The 14872-nt window shown below is 44.2% G+C and overlaps 2 protein-coding genes across 2 annotated transcripts in view; one reads left to right on the top strand and one right to left on the bottom strand.

Moving 5' to 3' along the window:
* bs (serum response factor blistered) overlaps positions 1 to 11253 on the top strand; it is a 34389-nt gene extending 23136 nt beyond the window's left edge. Inside the window, exons 4-7 of the mRNA XM_084582586.1 lie at positions 439 to 531; positions 1892 to 2080; positions 4563 to 4621; positions 10936 to 11253. Coding sequence (XP_084438712.1) covers positions 439 to 531; positions 1892 to 2080; positions 4563 to 4621; positions 10936 to 10989 — 395 coding nt within the window. The 3' untranslated portion in view covers positions 10990 to 11253. The remainder of the gene's footprint in view (positions 1 to 438; positions 532 to 1891; positions 2081 to 4562; positions 4622 to 10935) is intronic.
* A 133-nt stretch (positions 11254 to 11386) lies between these two features.
* LOC146176268 (peptidyl-prolyl cis-trans isomerase sig-7) lies at positions 11387 to 13281 on the bottom strand. Its single transcript, XM_084582585.1, has one exon. The coding sequence runs from the start codon at positions 13067 to 13069 to the stop codon at positions 11603 to 11605; it is 1467 nt and encodes a 488-aa protein (XP_084438711.1). The 5' UTR covers positions 13070 to 13281; the 3' UTR covers positions 11387 to 11602.
* Positions 13282 to 14872: the final 1591 nt, after the last annotated feature.

Raw genomic sequence — 14872 nt, forward strand, 5'->3', positions numbered from 1 at the left:
GAACATGAGTCATAGGATTTTGAAATTGGTACTTCAGAAACAGGATTGCAAAACGTTTCTTTCCATTGTTTGAAGCGGCAGTGGCAAAAACCTATTAACTCAACTTGTATGATAAGCAGGATGATTATTTCAGTCAGTACATTCCTTTATGTCAAGACTAACCGGTGACATGCAATTCGGAAAGTTTCCTGCAACAAAACTTATCAAAAACTGTTCACAAAAAAAAACTTATATAACAATTCATTACATAAATGCATAAGAACTTGTGTTGCATTAAATTAAATGGCATATTCAAGATCAGCATGCAAGAACACATCTTCCTTGAAGAGTTCATACTTCTGACATCATTTTTTTTTCCAAGACTAGCTTCCTCTGTTGAACCATGTTCTTTGTGCTTGGAGTGCTCACTCATGTAAACTCCTTGTGATCTCAATGCAGGCTGTGCAGTGTCTTCAGCAAGCTCCGTTAACAACCCTACTGACCTCACGCCCATCTATCGCATCGGGGGTCAGCCTGTTGTCTCACTAGCAGGTGAGGCGGCCAAGCAAGGAACAGTAAAAAAAGAGAAACTAGTGTCACTGAAAGTCCCAGAAGTATATTGTACTGGTTTTGTTTTGTCTTCACTATTTCTCTTGCTTGAAGCAGTCACAGCCAAGTTTTGCACTTTAATATCAATGTCTGTTCTATACACCATGGTCGCCAAGTGGCAAACAGCTGAACCTAAGGATGTGGGATTGAATCCCTGTTGTGGCAGCCACTTTAAAGTGGAGGCAAAAGGCAAAAGCATACATGTGCTTTGTGATATTGATACGCGTTAAACAATATAAGTTGGTTGAAGCTAATTCACACCACTCCACTGCAGCATCTGGCACAACCCATATGCAGGACATTAAACCCTAAATACCTTACATAACATTTCTATGCAATGAAAATTACATCTATTTTCATTATACTCCATTATTTTCAAGTGCACTGCACTTGTGAGAGGGAAACCTTCAATTATCTGTGTTTCCAAAAGGCAATAATATCAAGACCTCTCTGGAGCAGTAGGCCTATGAAGTATAGAACATAGTCAAAAATAATGGTACTACAGATACAGTTTTTGTCAAAAGTTTAAAGCCCAGGGGGTCTGCTTTTAAGTGATTTAGTGGCACTCCTGTAGTGTTCATAGAAATCCTTCCTATTGGAGAGGGTAGAACAAAATACCTTTTTACCTTCAGGAGGTTTGGAACATTTGGAATGCATTATGAGCCATACAATATGATTCATAAACAAACCCCCGGACTCTAAACTTTTGACAAAGGCTGTACTCCAATACTAAAAAAAGAAAAATTAGAGGGTCTCTTACAAGTCTCTTAAGAGGAGTATGGCGAAAGGTTACACTTCCTCTCCTATCCTTTGCCTCTCATCGTTTTCCTCTTATTGGCATTCGTTGCAGTGCCACATATAATTAAAATTGGTTTACAGCAAAGGAAAGGTGCAGTATCTGTCACACTTTCTTTATTAAATAGCATTGGCTTTCATTCTGAGCATTTTGACATCTTTGCACTCCCCTTTTTCTAGTTCTTTCTACCTTTCTTTAATTCATCAAGTAATCAAATAATTACAATGATATCATTAAATCGTCATTGGCTATCTCACAGCAATCAGTCATCAATCACTATGACCACAAAAAACCATGATATGACTTTTCTTACGCAGCCTTCGATTATTTGCGACACGCGGTGCCGGTTGCCACACAAATGGCTTTAATAATAGCCTTTTGACCAAACAAGCTGTATAAGGTATTACTTAATATCTGCTTTTGGTGTTGCTTAGCTACATTTGAAACAAAAACTCGTGAGTGCCTACTTTTAACTTTTTTTTTTTTTTTTAAATATTGCTCTGCCAGGTGCTGTGACTGGAGCTGCGTCGGGCAGTGGCTGCAGCCCGGCCACAGTTACGGTGTTGCCTGGCTCCCAGTCACCCCTGGGGACGCTCATGTACCAGACTTCGCAAGGGTTACTCTACGCTGCCCCACCTGGCTCCGAAGCTCTGCTGCTGAACCTTAGTCAGCCAGTCTCTCTCAAAGCAGAAGGAGGCACGTCATTACAATCCCTCATTTGACGCTAGCAGTTTGTCATCTGGGACTCTTCCAATTACAATCGCACGTAGACAACTGCCCGAGCCCTACTGCCACTATGTGTCTAGGACTGTCACAGAAATCAAGATATGAGAAATTGGATTAGACAGGGAAAGACCCAAAATAAGATTAAATGCTTTTAAAAAATGAACCGCCACTTAGCAAGGTGACACGTGCCACTGCTTTAATCCAGAGGGATAGCTAATAATATCTATAAGCGGCTCTACACTTCAGCATTAACCCTGTAAAGCAATGTGTAAAACGTATGATACAGTATGTAGAAATTGCTATTCACAGAACTGTTGAATTTGTAACATTTCTTGCAGAAACGACCATTTCCAACATAATTATCACAGCAATTTAGAAATTCCAGCCTTCAGAGAAGCAGAAGGCACGCTTAAAGATTGATTGATGCTAAACCCAACTCTAACCAAAGTACTGTGCCCTAACTTAGCCCTAAGAACTAAACAGCCTAAAAAGTACTTGTATTGGCTGTATTGCTGTATTGCTGTAAATGCTGTATTGGCAGGAGATAGAGCAGTTTTGAATTTTGCTCCTGATTTACACCACTAACCTGCATATTTATATATACTGTTTTGTCATCTTTCATAAATTGTCAAATTAGCTTAATTTTGTTATCTTGCAGTCGTCTTCGTCTTAGTATATCTCCCCATTTTTGTTTTTCAATTTCTGCGATGACCCGGCCAAGAATGATCAAATCCCAGAAGTTCGTCATTTTTAGGCAATGTTTTCAGTGCCTGCACATAGCGAGATCTAGTCCACTTCTCGCAAGGCACCTTGAGATTGCTTTGTCTTTGTTTTTACCTACATGTACCATTTACACCCTACTCTCAGGATCTACCACTTCCCCCCTTTACACGTCTCTTTTACCAACCTTCTCTTTACCAGAGCTGTAAAGCTAGGGCTGATGTTATAAATCATAGCGCAAGAAAAAGAGATGCTTTGAGGTAGACGACACAAGCACGAGCCACAAATCACTATCCCAACTTCATAAGGACCTGTTTATATTAATAATGAAAACTTTTGACTGTTGTGGATGGCAAAGCAGGGTAATTCTTGAGCAACCATTGTCATCACTGGAGGCAAACTGATTGCTAAGCGATTTGCACGATTTGCACACGTATAGCAGTATAGCACAGCAGCTAATCAGCTACTTATTTTGTCTGTATACGAACAGCTCAACCATTTTCAGTACTCTCTAGGCAGACATTGTTGCTGCCTCCAGGAACTAACAATAGAGTGGGATCATTAACACCACTTGCCATAACAGGCTTCTTTGGCTAGTAGAGGTGCACATAAGGCTGTCAGCTATGTGGACGAATAAAAACATTTTGAGCTAAATTGCTTTAAAATAAAACACAAAAAAAGAAGTGTGGTATTGGAAGTTGGTCTCTATGCTAGTTTTGGATCTGGCTTAATGTTTTAATTTGCATTGACAGAAAATTTGGAGTTATCGCAGCTGCTATACCAACTTCCCAAATATCATAGCTGGCCCTTTGATGAGCAAGCTGTGTTAAGGACAAAAGTTTCTGGGATACAGGCGGCAAACAAAGCCGATAGCTGTGTCAACAGCTGGAGGCTTGAGACTGCACTTGTGGAGACAAAAGCTGGACTCGCTGTAGCGTCCACTAGTGAAATGAGCTATCATTGACAAACTTGGCGCACAGCTATGCACTTTTGGTTATGCACCATGGAGACTCTTCTCCCAGTAAATACACATCTCGCTGTGTGTACGAGTACTTATAGCTCGGATACAGGGTTAGCTTGTTGTTACAGACATCCTTTTGTAGTGTGCTTTTATCTTGCTTAGCTTGTTTACATGGCCCACATTGTGTTGTACTCATGTATTTTGACCCTAGACTTAAGTCTAGAATATAGCAGCAAGCACCTTACTGCCAGTGACGTCCTTATTTAATCGCAGCAAATGAACTGCAAGGAAGTATAGATCATTGCTCCCTGTTTCTTTCCGAGTGTTAATGTTCATAGTCAACTTTAGCTTTTAATGTGGCTGCTTTTTTATATATTTGTATTGCTTTAACCTCTGCATAAGTTTTTACGTTTGTATAGCCCATTTTGTTTGCTTTTTTTCCAATGCCCTAGTGTGAGCGCCGCAGGAATTGTGCTGATAAATAAACATAAACAAACAACACATAAAAATACGCTCTGTGTTAGGTGCAGTATCATTCAGTATATTATTTTTCAAGTGCCTTTCTGCACAGCATTTTTAATATTGGTAACTGTACATAACTAGCCCAACAAGAAAGCCTGATTAATTTTGTTCTTTGACTATTTTTGCATTACCCTATGTGATTGCATTTGGGCACCTATGGTAGAGATAAGAAAATTAAACATGGAAGCTTATGCTAGCCATAGCTGAAACAGCTGAATGTATTAATAGTGGTTCACCTCATCCTTGCAGAATGCCCCACACAGCAGTACATCACCATCCCAGTTCCTGTCTCAATGGCACAGCAGCAGGTAAGTCCTAAATGGAAGGGCTTAGTAGTAATATCTATATTGATAAAACACACTCAGTAAAGTTTCACATATGTGCAGCTCTGCCATATGTCCACCACACCACAGTATGAGAAGTTGTCCGCAGTGGAGGTCTAACAACAAACCTAGTGGCACAAAGCGCAGCTCACAGTGACACGTGCTGTAACATCATCTTCCTGAGCACAGAATCAGAATAGCGAATTCATTGTTCCGCAATTAAAAACTATAACCATGTGAAAAAGTAGGTAAGCTTTCCTTATGGACAAAACCACCCAGTTTGATTGTGTAGAAAGGCTCTACTGCTGCTGATTCCTGTTAGTTCTGTTTAGTGCTTAACAGTGATTCCAAAGAAAAAAAAAAAAAAAAAAACTGGTGTCTTCCCTAATAATGTCAATGTCAAGTACAAGGTGTCAAAATTCTATCCCCCCCCCCCCCTTCTCCTTTTTTTTTTTCTCTGCACCTGCCTTAAAATGTGCCAACCGCTATGTCTCTAATGACCCTTCCTCGAAAGACTGCCCAGTCTAAAGATCGAAAGGGCAGTGCTGAAGCAAATGATCAGAGGCCATTCTACGCACAAATCTTCGAAAAGATGCAGCAACATTATTCATGCAACCGAAGGTTCTCAAAGAAGGCAGTTACTTTTAAAAGGAAGGCTCCCCAAGCACTTGCAGCTTGTCCACCTTCTCCAACAGCCACACTAAATTAAAGGAGCCCGGCATCTGGTGGCATCGTACCTGCTGTCTCAGACATTACTTGGCCACCACTACCAAAATCTTGCATGTCAACTGGGTCAGGGACATTGCCGTGCCCTCAATGTCAAACACCTACGACTGATCCATACAAAAGCGACGATCCGGATCTTGGCCAAGACCTGCATGTGATTCCAGTGCTTACGTTCTTGATGGATGCCATGCTATTTCCCGATTCCCATGCTGCTTCCATGCACGTGCACGCTAGCATCACACCACACTGTGCTCGATGTGCTACATCCCATTCTAGCGGCTCTAGAAGCTTGTACAGTAGAACCCCTTTATAGTAAAGTCACTGGGACTAGTAAAAGTCTTTATAAGTTGTTGGTGATGTCATGGTCCTGAAGATGCTGTCTGGTAGTTAACTGGGCACATATTGAGCACGTCTCGTTGCTTAATGAAAAAAAAAAACTGAAATACTTTCCATCTCTCCGCTATTGTCTTTTCGTGCAATTTGTTTCAGTTATAAAAATTTTTTACAACTTGTGGAAGTACCTCTTAAGCATGAGGACAACATGGCTATGAATATAAACAAGTTTGATTTCATCTGACAACCAAAGCTTTGCATGAACACGGTGTCACTTTTTGCTGTTTCTGTCCTTTAAAAGGCAATAAATGATAAATGAACGTGGCAATCAAGTGCTGCAAGACCGCACACGCTGCACCTCCACTTCTTGCCTCCGCTAACCTCATGCTCCGTGCTGCACAGTGCTGTGAATGTTCACCCGATTCTTCCTCCTCCCTATTTTTTTTTTTGCTACACTTTTACTATCCTTTACTTTTTAAACGGTCCTTTCCATGTTTGAGACAGCTTTACTTTTTTTTTTTTTCCCCTACACGCTGCGCACTTTCCCTCATGGCTCCGAGGCTTCCGTAAAGTAGACTTCTTCTGAATGCTGCTAAGCATGGTGGTAAAGCCGCTTGAAAGAATACTGTGTTATTTTTCTTTTTTCAAATACAAAAACCCTTTGTCTTGCGATTGTAGGTAGTGCGCAAGGCGGCGATGTCATATCGTGGGAGTCGTTGCCGCGGCCAGGTGCACTTTACCATAACAGATTTTTACCAAAAATGTCTTTACTATAAAGGGGGGAAAATGTACAGTTTTATATGGAAGATGAAGTGGGACTTCAGTTTCACTTTACTATATCCGAGTTTTTAGTATATCCGAGTTTACTATAGCGGGTTTCTACTGTATTTGCCAGGCTAGCTGGTGATTAAGTTAAAAATTTTGCGCAAAAATAAAGAACAATGGACAAACAAAGACACATAGCGCTCTTCAATCGTCTTATATGTCTTTCTTTGTCCATTATTCTTTATTGTAGCACTAAATTCTTGACTTAATGAAGCTTGCATTTCTCACTCAAACTCTAGTCGCAGGTTTCAGATATTCCACCATATACCTATGACAATCACCTTCTTATAATTTCTGAACAGAATGTACCAAAGATGTTGCGAATGCCTGGTCATAAAATGTCTGCATCACCCACATGCTACACAACCGGCAAAATCATTGCCTACATCCGACATGAAGTTATTTATGTGCTACATCTCGTTCCCCCCCCCCAACAACGACAACCAGTATGTTTTCTTGACAGTGACGAGGCATGCCATGATGACTACACTTGTAGCTGTGTACGTCACCATCAAACCACTTTGACGTGGAAAAAAGAGAGTGATTTGGTGGCAGTTACCTCTTGCTCATGGATAACTACAGGAGACTTATTCTCACCACACCATGTGGGGAGGCATTAAAATGAACCTTGGGGGAAGAAAGTTTGTGTCTTTTGCATTTGACCATGGCTTCAGTGCCTTAATAAGAAACCCTTGACCTAATTTTAGGGAGATATATTTTAATGATAGCTGGAAATGTCTGCCTAGTACTGAGCCTGGCATGCTACTTCTGATGAGGGTGAAAAAGAAGGGAAGGGGGGGAAAATGAAAGAAATGGTCGCATTTTCACACGAACATACGCTTACACAGGCGAGTTTCAAAGGTTTTCTATCAGCCCCATCTCCTTAAGGAAAGTTAATAAGGCTTTTAGGCTCATGTAGCTGAAGACCCATGGCATCATTGACTGAGGACTTGTTTAAGATGTTAGATTCTGTCCTGAACTAAGCCTTGCTAGAAGCATCTGGTGGTTTCCGGATACAGAAACTCACGGTAGCGACCACATCCCAGCCTACCTGATCATTAAGGGCCTTTCCATACCCCCCTCTGCCACACATACACAGTGCATTGATTAGACAACATTTAAAGCAGTAGTGGAGCATGCTTGCAGGGAAGGCTTCTCTACAGGTATTTAAGGAAAAAAATGAGGCCATGAGAAACGTGACATACACCTTGGTGTATATGCAAAGTACTCCAAGTTTGATATTAAATGTCAGCAACTGCGATCACTATGATGCAGGGCAGAGAAAAAGAGTAATTAAAAAGACTAGTGCACATAACAAGGACACAGAAAAAAAAGACAGGACGAGAACTAGCCCAGCTCCCTGCCTTGATTGCAGAGAAAAGATACTGACGCGCAAAGTTACACCTCGACCTCAGAGGTGCAAGGCACTTACAGAATGATATTCATTGAAGAATTCAAGCCCTGCAGACAAAACTTTGGAGGTCATTTTGTGAAACATTCGACCTATGCTTTCATGTCACGCTTTTGGAATGTCGTTCATGGCCTTCACTTGTCCCTTCAACAGCACCACCCATTCCAAGTACCTTGCGCTGCACTAAATATGTGGTGAGGCCGACATAGCTGAACACTTCTGTGCAAGAAAACAGGCCCACTGAACCCGTCTGCAACGCACCTCTCGGGATCCACGGATAGATCTCCTGTTCTCTATGAAGGAACTTGATACCACTCTGGCTTGTTGTAGGTCATCATTGCAGGTTCCTGACTGAGTGACACACTCTGCGCTTGCCATCCTTGACCAAAAGGCTCAACGTGCTCTTGTGGACATTTATGACAAGTCATTGAGGGAAGTTGTAGTTCATAATGAATGGAAGACCAGTCAGCTGGTTCCACTTCTACCTGGGAAACCACCACTAGGCCTTACATCATAATCCAAATACACTGATCAGCTGCATCAGCAGTCATGGAAAGAATGCTGGTAAAATGCGTAGAATGATACCCAGAGCAATAACAAATATATCAAAAATTTATGTTGCGGCTTCGACACGAACATTTCTCTATCAACAATGTGACATGATAACATCTAACACAAAACATTTTATAAGGCTGACCATGGCATTGTTTTTCGATATTTAAGGCACCTAAAACGACGTAACACAAGACCATTTTAGATACTTTGGATGTTTGGATATGCAGCCATTTTCGCTTTTTGTCCAGTACATGGTCTTTACATCAGACATCACACGAGTTACCAAAGGTGGAATACTGAGCCCAACTCTCTTCAATCTTGCTATTGTTAGCCTGGTCGACTTAGTGCACAAGGTGCTCAGGTTTCAATCTATGCTGGTGATATCTGTATGTGAGCATCAAGCGTGATCCGCCTCCAAGTTCATGCAAAACCTCAGATGGCTGCATCAATATCGACCTCTCACCTTCGTCTGAAACACCTAGATCTTTCAACCAAGAACTGTTGTCTTCTGGCGTTCATACGCAAAATAATGTCGCGTTATGCCATATGCATCAATGGCGACGCTGTTCCCTTTGAGAGAAGCCATCACTTTCTCAAAGTAGTCATTAAAAGGAATATCTCCTGGAGTCCCTATCTCGACAACATGATGAAGGCTGATAGCAATTGTCCGTATCCTCTCATTCCTTAGGTGAAAGTTGGGGTGCATCGTTTCACTTGATGCTACAACTATACCATTCAATATTCCTGGGCTACCTACTGAACAGCTTTTTCATGCTCTTTAAAAAAGATGAACATCCAGCTCTTACAAAGTGCCCAAGAGCAAGGTCTCATATCTGCCTTGGATAGCCAAAATGTGCCTACGCAGCAACTGTTATAGTCACCCGAGAACCTCCAATTACTACATACACTGCTGTCAACACTGTGAAAGAAGGTATGCCACACCTCCCTCATGTGCCATATCACCATTTCGCAACTATTTTAGCCAAAGCCATTGATCTTACCTCACAATTTACCCTTGCTTCAAGACTGCACTCACCCTTACGGAGTGTACATAAACACTGGGTGCATATCATTTATTCCTGGAATTACGAAAAAAAAGCTGGTGCGTCACTGGCTGCTCTAAAAGAGATCACGTCACAGCATCTGCATTCTAACCACAGTCACCGTATACGTGTCTACACGGATGGTTAAATTAACCAGCTCCGTAGCATGGTGATCTGAGCGAGGTTCAGCTTGATAAAGATGAAGACGACCTACTACACTTCTACTGGTACAGCTAGAAGCAATGTGAAAGAGAACACGGGAGCGCATGACCTCCCCGCTTTCAAATGCGCTGTCACCGACAAGTGATAAGAATCAGTGGTAAAGACTCATCCAAAGTAAGCTTGGTCGGCTGCTCTTTTTGAGCATACTCTTCGTGCAACCCATTCTCGTCTTGTGCTGGTGGCAGCGCTTTGCTTAGCGGCGAAGCCACGCGCTCCCGTGTTCCCTTTCATATTGCATCTAGCTGTACATAACTAGCTGCCCTTTAGGCAGCAGCTGAATTAATCAGCTAAGAACCTTCGCATGAATGGGCAGTGTAAGGCCTGCTAGCTGCACTACGCCATGGGTCGTATCAACAATTTGTTGCACGGATTCACAAGATGTACCACAGTGACATATCGAGAAGTGTGCCACTCGGATGAAGCTGCTGGTCTGCCTGCAACAACAGACTTTTAGTAAATATTCCCATGTCAAGAGTTGCCACAGTTTGTGGGTATCACGAGCTAGCGCTGGAGCTTATACTTTCGGCATAGAACATGGACGAGTTTTTCAATCGTCACCTTAAGACACTGTGGCCTGGACTGCGCCTTTGTCTTCCCCATAACATTCCACAACGCAAAGCAACACTGCTGTGCTGCCTGCGGCTCGGAAGCAATACACATTCTGCATTGGGATGACCAATGGCCCTGCTGGTGAAACATGTACATCTCCTGTATGAGTGCTCTGCTTTTGCGACCGAAAGACATATGCTGCATTGTGCTCTGGACCACTTTGATCCTCGCCTTCCAGCAGAGAATATAATTCTCGAACTGTAGCCACAGCATTCAACTGGCCTCAAGGCCTACAAGGCACTGTTTCTACTTCCCGAGAGTGGATTGAGCAAAAAAAATGACCATACTTCTTGCCCCTTGTTTTCTTTCCCTTTTCAATCCCCTCATCTTTATTCTTTAGTACAGGGTAGCCAACCAGATCATCCATCTGGTTGAAGTCTCTGCCTTCCCACTTTCTGTCTTGCACAGAGATTAGAGAGTTTGTATGATATATGTGTGTGTAGGTCTGCTTTGCTAGTGGCTTTTCTGTAAACTTTAGAAACAATGTTAAGTAAATTTACAAGAACTGCAAGAAGTTGTACAAAATATTGCTCGAAAACTAATTGTGATTGCCAATGACCGTTTTACTTTTACAGGCTAATGCAGCATCCTCAAGCTCATCATCCAAGAGAGAACGAACAGGCAAATAGGCCAGAATACTTGAAGCTGAAACAAACTATGAAGCAACTGTGCCGTCGTGATTACGGCAATGGATTCGCCCCTGGGAAGCACATGACCAGAGAGCCAGCCTTGCACTTCAAGTGCCATCATGACAGTACCTGAAAAAAGGGAAGCCAAAAGAGCAGGGCCAAGCATTTTGCATTCAGTCAGAGTATGACAACTGAGAAGTCTATTTTGAATGCCCAGTCTGGTCTTTGAGCAGCAGTGGCAATAAAGCTTTTATGGCATGCCTCTCTACAGTGTGTGTTCAATATATAAATGTGTGTTTCCTGTATCTTCAATAAACAGTTAACCTCCTGTTTCAGGTCATCAAATAAAGCAAATAAGCAGAGCAAACAAAGTGCATGAAATCTAAGAAAGCAGCTGCAAAAACACCTGAAGATTAGTTGTTGCGTTTAAAATGAGATGCTAATCAGAAAAGTTGTTACCACTGAAAGGCACGTTGAAGAATATACAAGAGGCTGAATTGTGCGGAATTTTAATAAAGGGATGTTTGCATGTGAACCCATAGTCATGGGATGAAAAGTAAGCAATGCTTCCAATGAATATTTTGCATAAGCATAATGATGAAAATCTGACTGCTCAGTGATCCTGGTGCATTCGTTTGCTTCGACTCCTGCTACCAGATCTGTGCTGAGACGACCAATCGTGAGAGCGTTTTTGGTCCCTGTCCCTTTCCCTATTTCTATCTCTGTATTCCTTTTCCCGTTCTTTTCTGTGGTGCTCATCCCGGTGGCTTTTTCTGTCATGGTCTCTACGAGTGCTTCGATGACTGTCGCCGTGCCTATCTCTATGAGTGTTGCTGTGTCTGTCCCTGCCGCCACTATCCCTGCTATCCCTGTGTCCATCACTACGAGTAGCCCTCCGGTCATTGCTATCCCTGTGGCCTTCCCTTTTTTTCTCTATGTGGCCACGCTCTACACGTTCCCCTCCAGGGCCTTCCTCGTCTTCGCTGAACACGAGGTCGTACTGGTTCTCAGCCCCGCGGCGTGCCGTCTCTTTCAGCTCGTAGCGTGCGCCTCCTCTAGGCTTCTTCTGTTTCTCGTCGACGTGCTCCACACCGCGGCCCTTCCCTTTCCAGCGCAGTTTCGCCACAGATTGGCTGAAGTCCACGTGAATGCGCCGATCGTCGATAAGCACGTTGTCCATTTTAAAGTACGCGTTTTCGCAGTGGTCACGTTGCTCAAATTCGACAAAGGCATACTGCAGCGAGTCGCCCGTCTTCTTGTCGCGTATTACTTCGCAGCTCTTGACAGGGCCGAAGCGGCTAAAAATGATCTCCAGATCTTCGTCCGTCGTCACCGGGTTCAGCTTGCAGACGAAGAGCACGTTCTCGGGAGGGGCGACTTCGGCGTCCGGCAGGTCGCCAATCATTTCGAGCACCGTGGCTCGCGCCTTGGCCTCCTTGCTCTGGATTTCTTCCTCTACCTCCTCCATGGAGCGGCCCTGCGCGTCGTCGACGACTTCGTGGGCCCCGATGCGGTCGCTTCGAAGCATCTCCAGGGTCGGCTCGGGTGATGCGTCTGGAAACATGAGGCCCGCAGGGTCGTCGAATGGATCATGGAGCACCACGGTGTGGCTAATGCGTATGTCCTGATAGGGTCTGCCTTCCGCATCGCATACGGCCGCGTTGATGCGTTCAAGTGTTTCGAAGCCCTCGGTGACGCAGCCGAACACGCTGTGTTGCCCGTCCAGGGAATCCACGTTTTCTCCAAGCGTGATGATGAACTGCGATCCGTGAAGGCCATCGTCGCTGCCAATCATGGACAGCGTCCCTAGCTTTAAGTGTTTTAAGCGCGGTTTTTTCTCCATCTCGAAATAGCGGGCTTGGTCGCCATATAGCTTTGCGAAAACGGACTCCCCGCCGCGGCCTGTTCCACTCGGGTCCCCAGTCTGAGCCACAAAGTTCTGTTCGACTTTGTTGAAGAGACACAGATTGTAGTACTTAAGCTTGCACAGCTTCAAGAAGTTGAGGCACGTTCGCGGTCGCTCTACCGTGTAGAGGTCGACTGTCATATCGCCCAACGTCGTTTCAATTACAACAGCCATTGTACGCTTAGCACGTCGATACCGATACGCGCACACACACGCGTTGACTGGCACTACTCAACGGCTAAACTTCGTCACATCGCTGAAACAAGTGGAAATACGGACCGACGGATGTGATTCGCGTTTCAAATGCGGCAGGTTGCTCTCTAATTTGATGAGATGCAACAAAAAACCATCCGGCCCGTGAAAATAAGAATCCGGGGGTTATTGCCCTTACTTTCACGGGAATGATGCTGATACTCTAGGTTCGTTCGATTCAGAACTGGTTCTCGGCACCAATTCTGAAAAAGTTCCGCCGGTGCCAGTCGGGTGCCGGTGAGGTGCAGTTCCAGTTTTGTGGTTCAGGTGCAGGTGCAGCGCGTCAGCAGCGCCATTTCAGACGAGCTAGTCGTCTGCTCGCGAGTTCTCGTGCGCCGCGAGCTTTAAGTTTTCGCGGTGCGTCGCGACGTCGTGGACGACAACATCGTCGAAGTCAACTTTAAGGAATTTCTGGAGTCCTTCGACAGTGAGGATGAGGAGCCCTACGCCGTGCTTTCCTTCGAGGCAACATCGTTGTTCAGACCGAGACCGACTGGTTCGGACAGACCGCAATAACCGAGTTCCCGTACAACTGAAGCGCCGTTGCCAGATATTTCAGCTTTGAACTCGAGAGGGTATTCAGGTTGTCACAAGAGACCTCAGAGGAACTTGCCATTTCACAGAGAATGACGCCGGATCCGTCGACGACGGGAAAAAATGTCCCTAAGTCGATAATCGATGTTTTTAAGCATCTCATTGGCAGCGCGCGTCGTCTGCTAGTGCCGTCAACACGTGCACCACTTTTCTGCACCTCCTCCTCGGAGGGTGCCGCGGTTCTTTGCACCACAGCGGCACCACGACTGCACCTAAAATCAATCGCGGAGAGTGGTGCAGGGAATGCTGTGAATCGAGCGCTTTGGTGCAGCGCACCGTGAACCGGTTCCGGGGGTGCAGAGAACCACGGCTGAATCGAATGCAGCTTATAGTGCTGTACCGTTGAAACTGAAACGTGTAATTGTAAAACAGAAAAAATCCTAAACGTCGACTTCAAATGCACAAAACGTTATAAGCATATTTAAAACTTTGCCACAAGCATACAGTTAAATATATATGTTTACATATGGCCGCTTTTCCGATGATGCATCCAGGCCATCTCCTGCAACAAATGCGCACGTTAAAAAATGCGAAAAAGCTTAATTCAAGCACAAATACAAACTTTTAAGTAACAGATATTTGTGATTCATTTCATGCCATCGTCTGTAAAACTTTTGCTTGATTTCAAGCTGTGGCTACAATGGAAACCCTCAGAATCTTCACCATGTCACCAGAACACATTTACGTCTTACGCTTTGGCAGTATATAATGTGCAAAGAAAGCTGTTCACGTAAGCAGCAGTCGATATGGCGCTGCGGATTTGTACGCACTGGATGCTGGATCCTCTCTGTGGTGCCTTATCTGCCCCGGTGCACCAGTGCGCAGAAAATGTCGAGCGCATGGTGCATCTCACGCAAGTGATCGTCGAGCGTGTTTCGCGCAAGTGGACGTCGAGCGCGGCACTTACCCAGAGAGGCAAAGAAGGTGCAATATAATTCACTTCACCCTTGCAGCGTGCAGACACTCGAGTCTGCCGATGCATCGGCTTGTGGTACATATAACGCGCATCAGCCGCATTTTTTTCCTTTTTCCTCTGGCTATACTTTCACAGCGGCAAGAAGTTGAGAAACCGAGCTCAAACTTTCCACATGTGCGTAACACGTGCATATACGATATGAAATATATAAATCG

This window comes from Amblyomma maculatum, chromosome 10 (genome assembly GCF_055883805.1).
Source record: "Amblyomma maculatum isolate TAMU_Amacu chromosome 10, ASM5588380v1, whole genome shotgun sequence".
Taxonomy (NCBI): Eukaryota; Metazoa; Arthropoda; class Arachnida; order Ixodida; family Ixodidae; genus Amblyomma; species Amblyomma maculatum.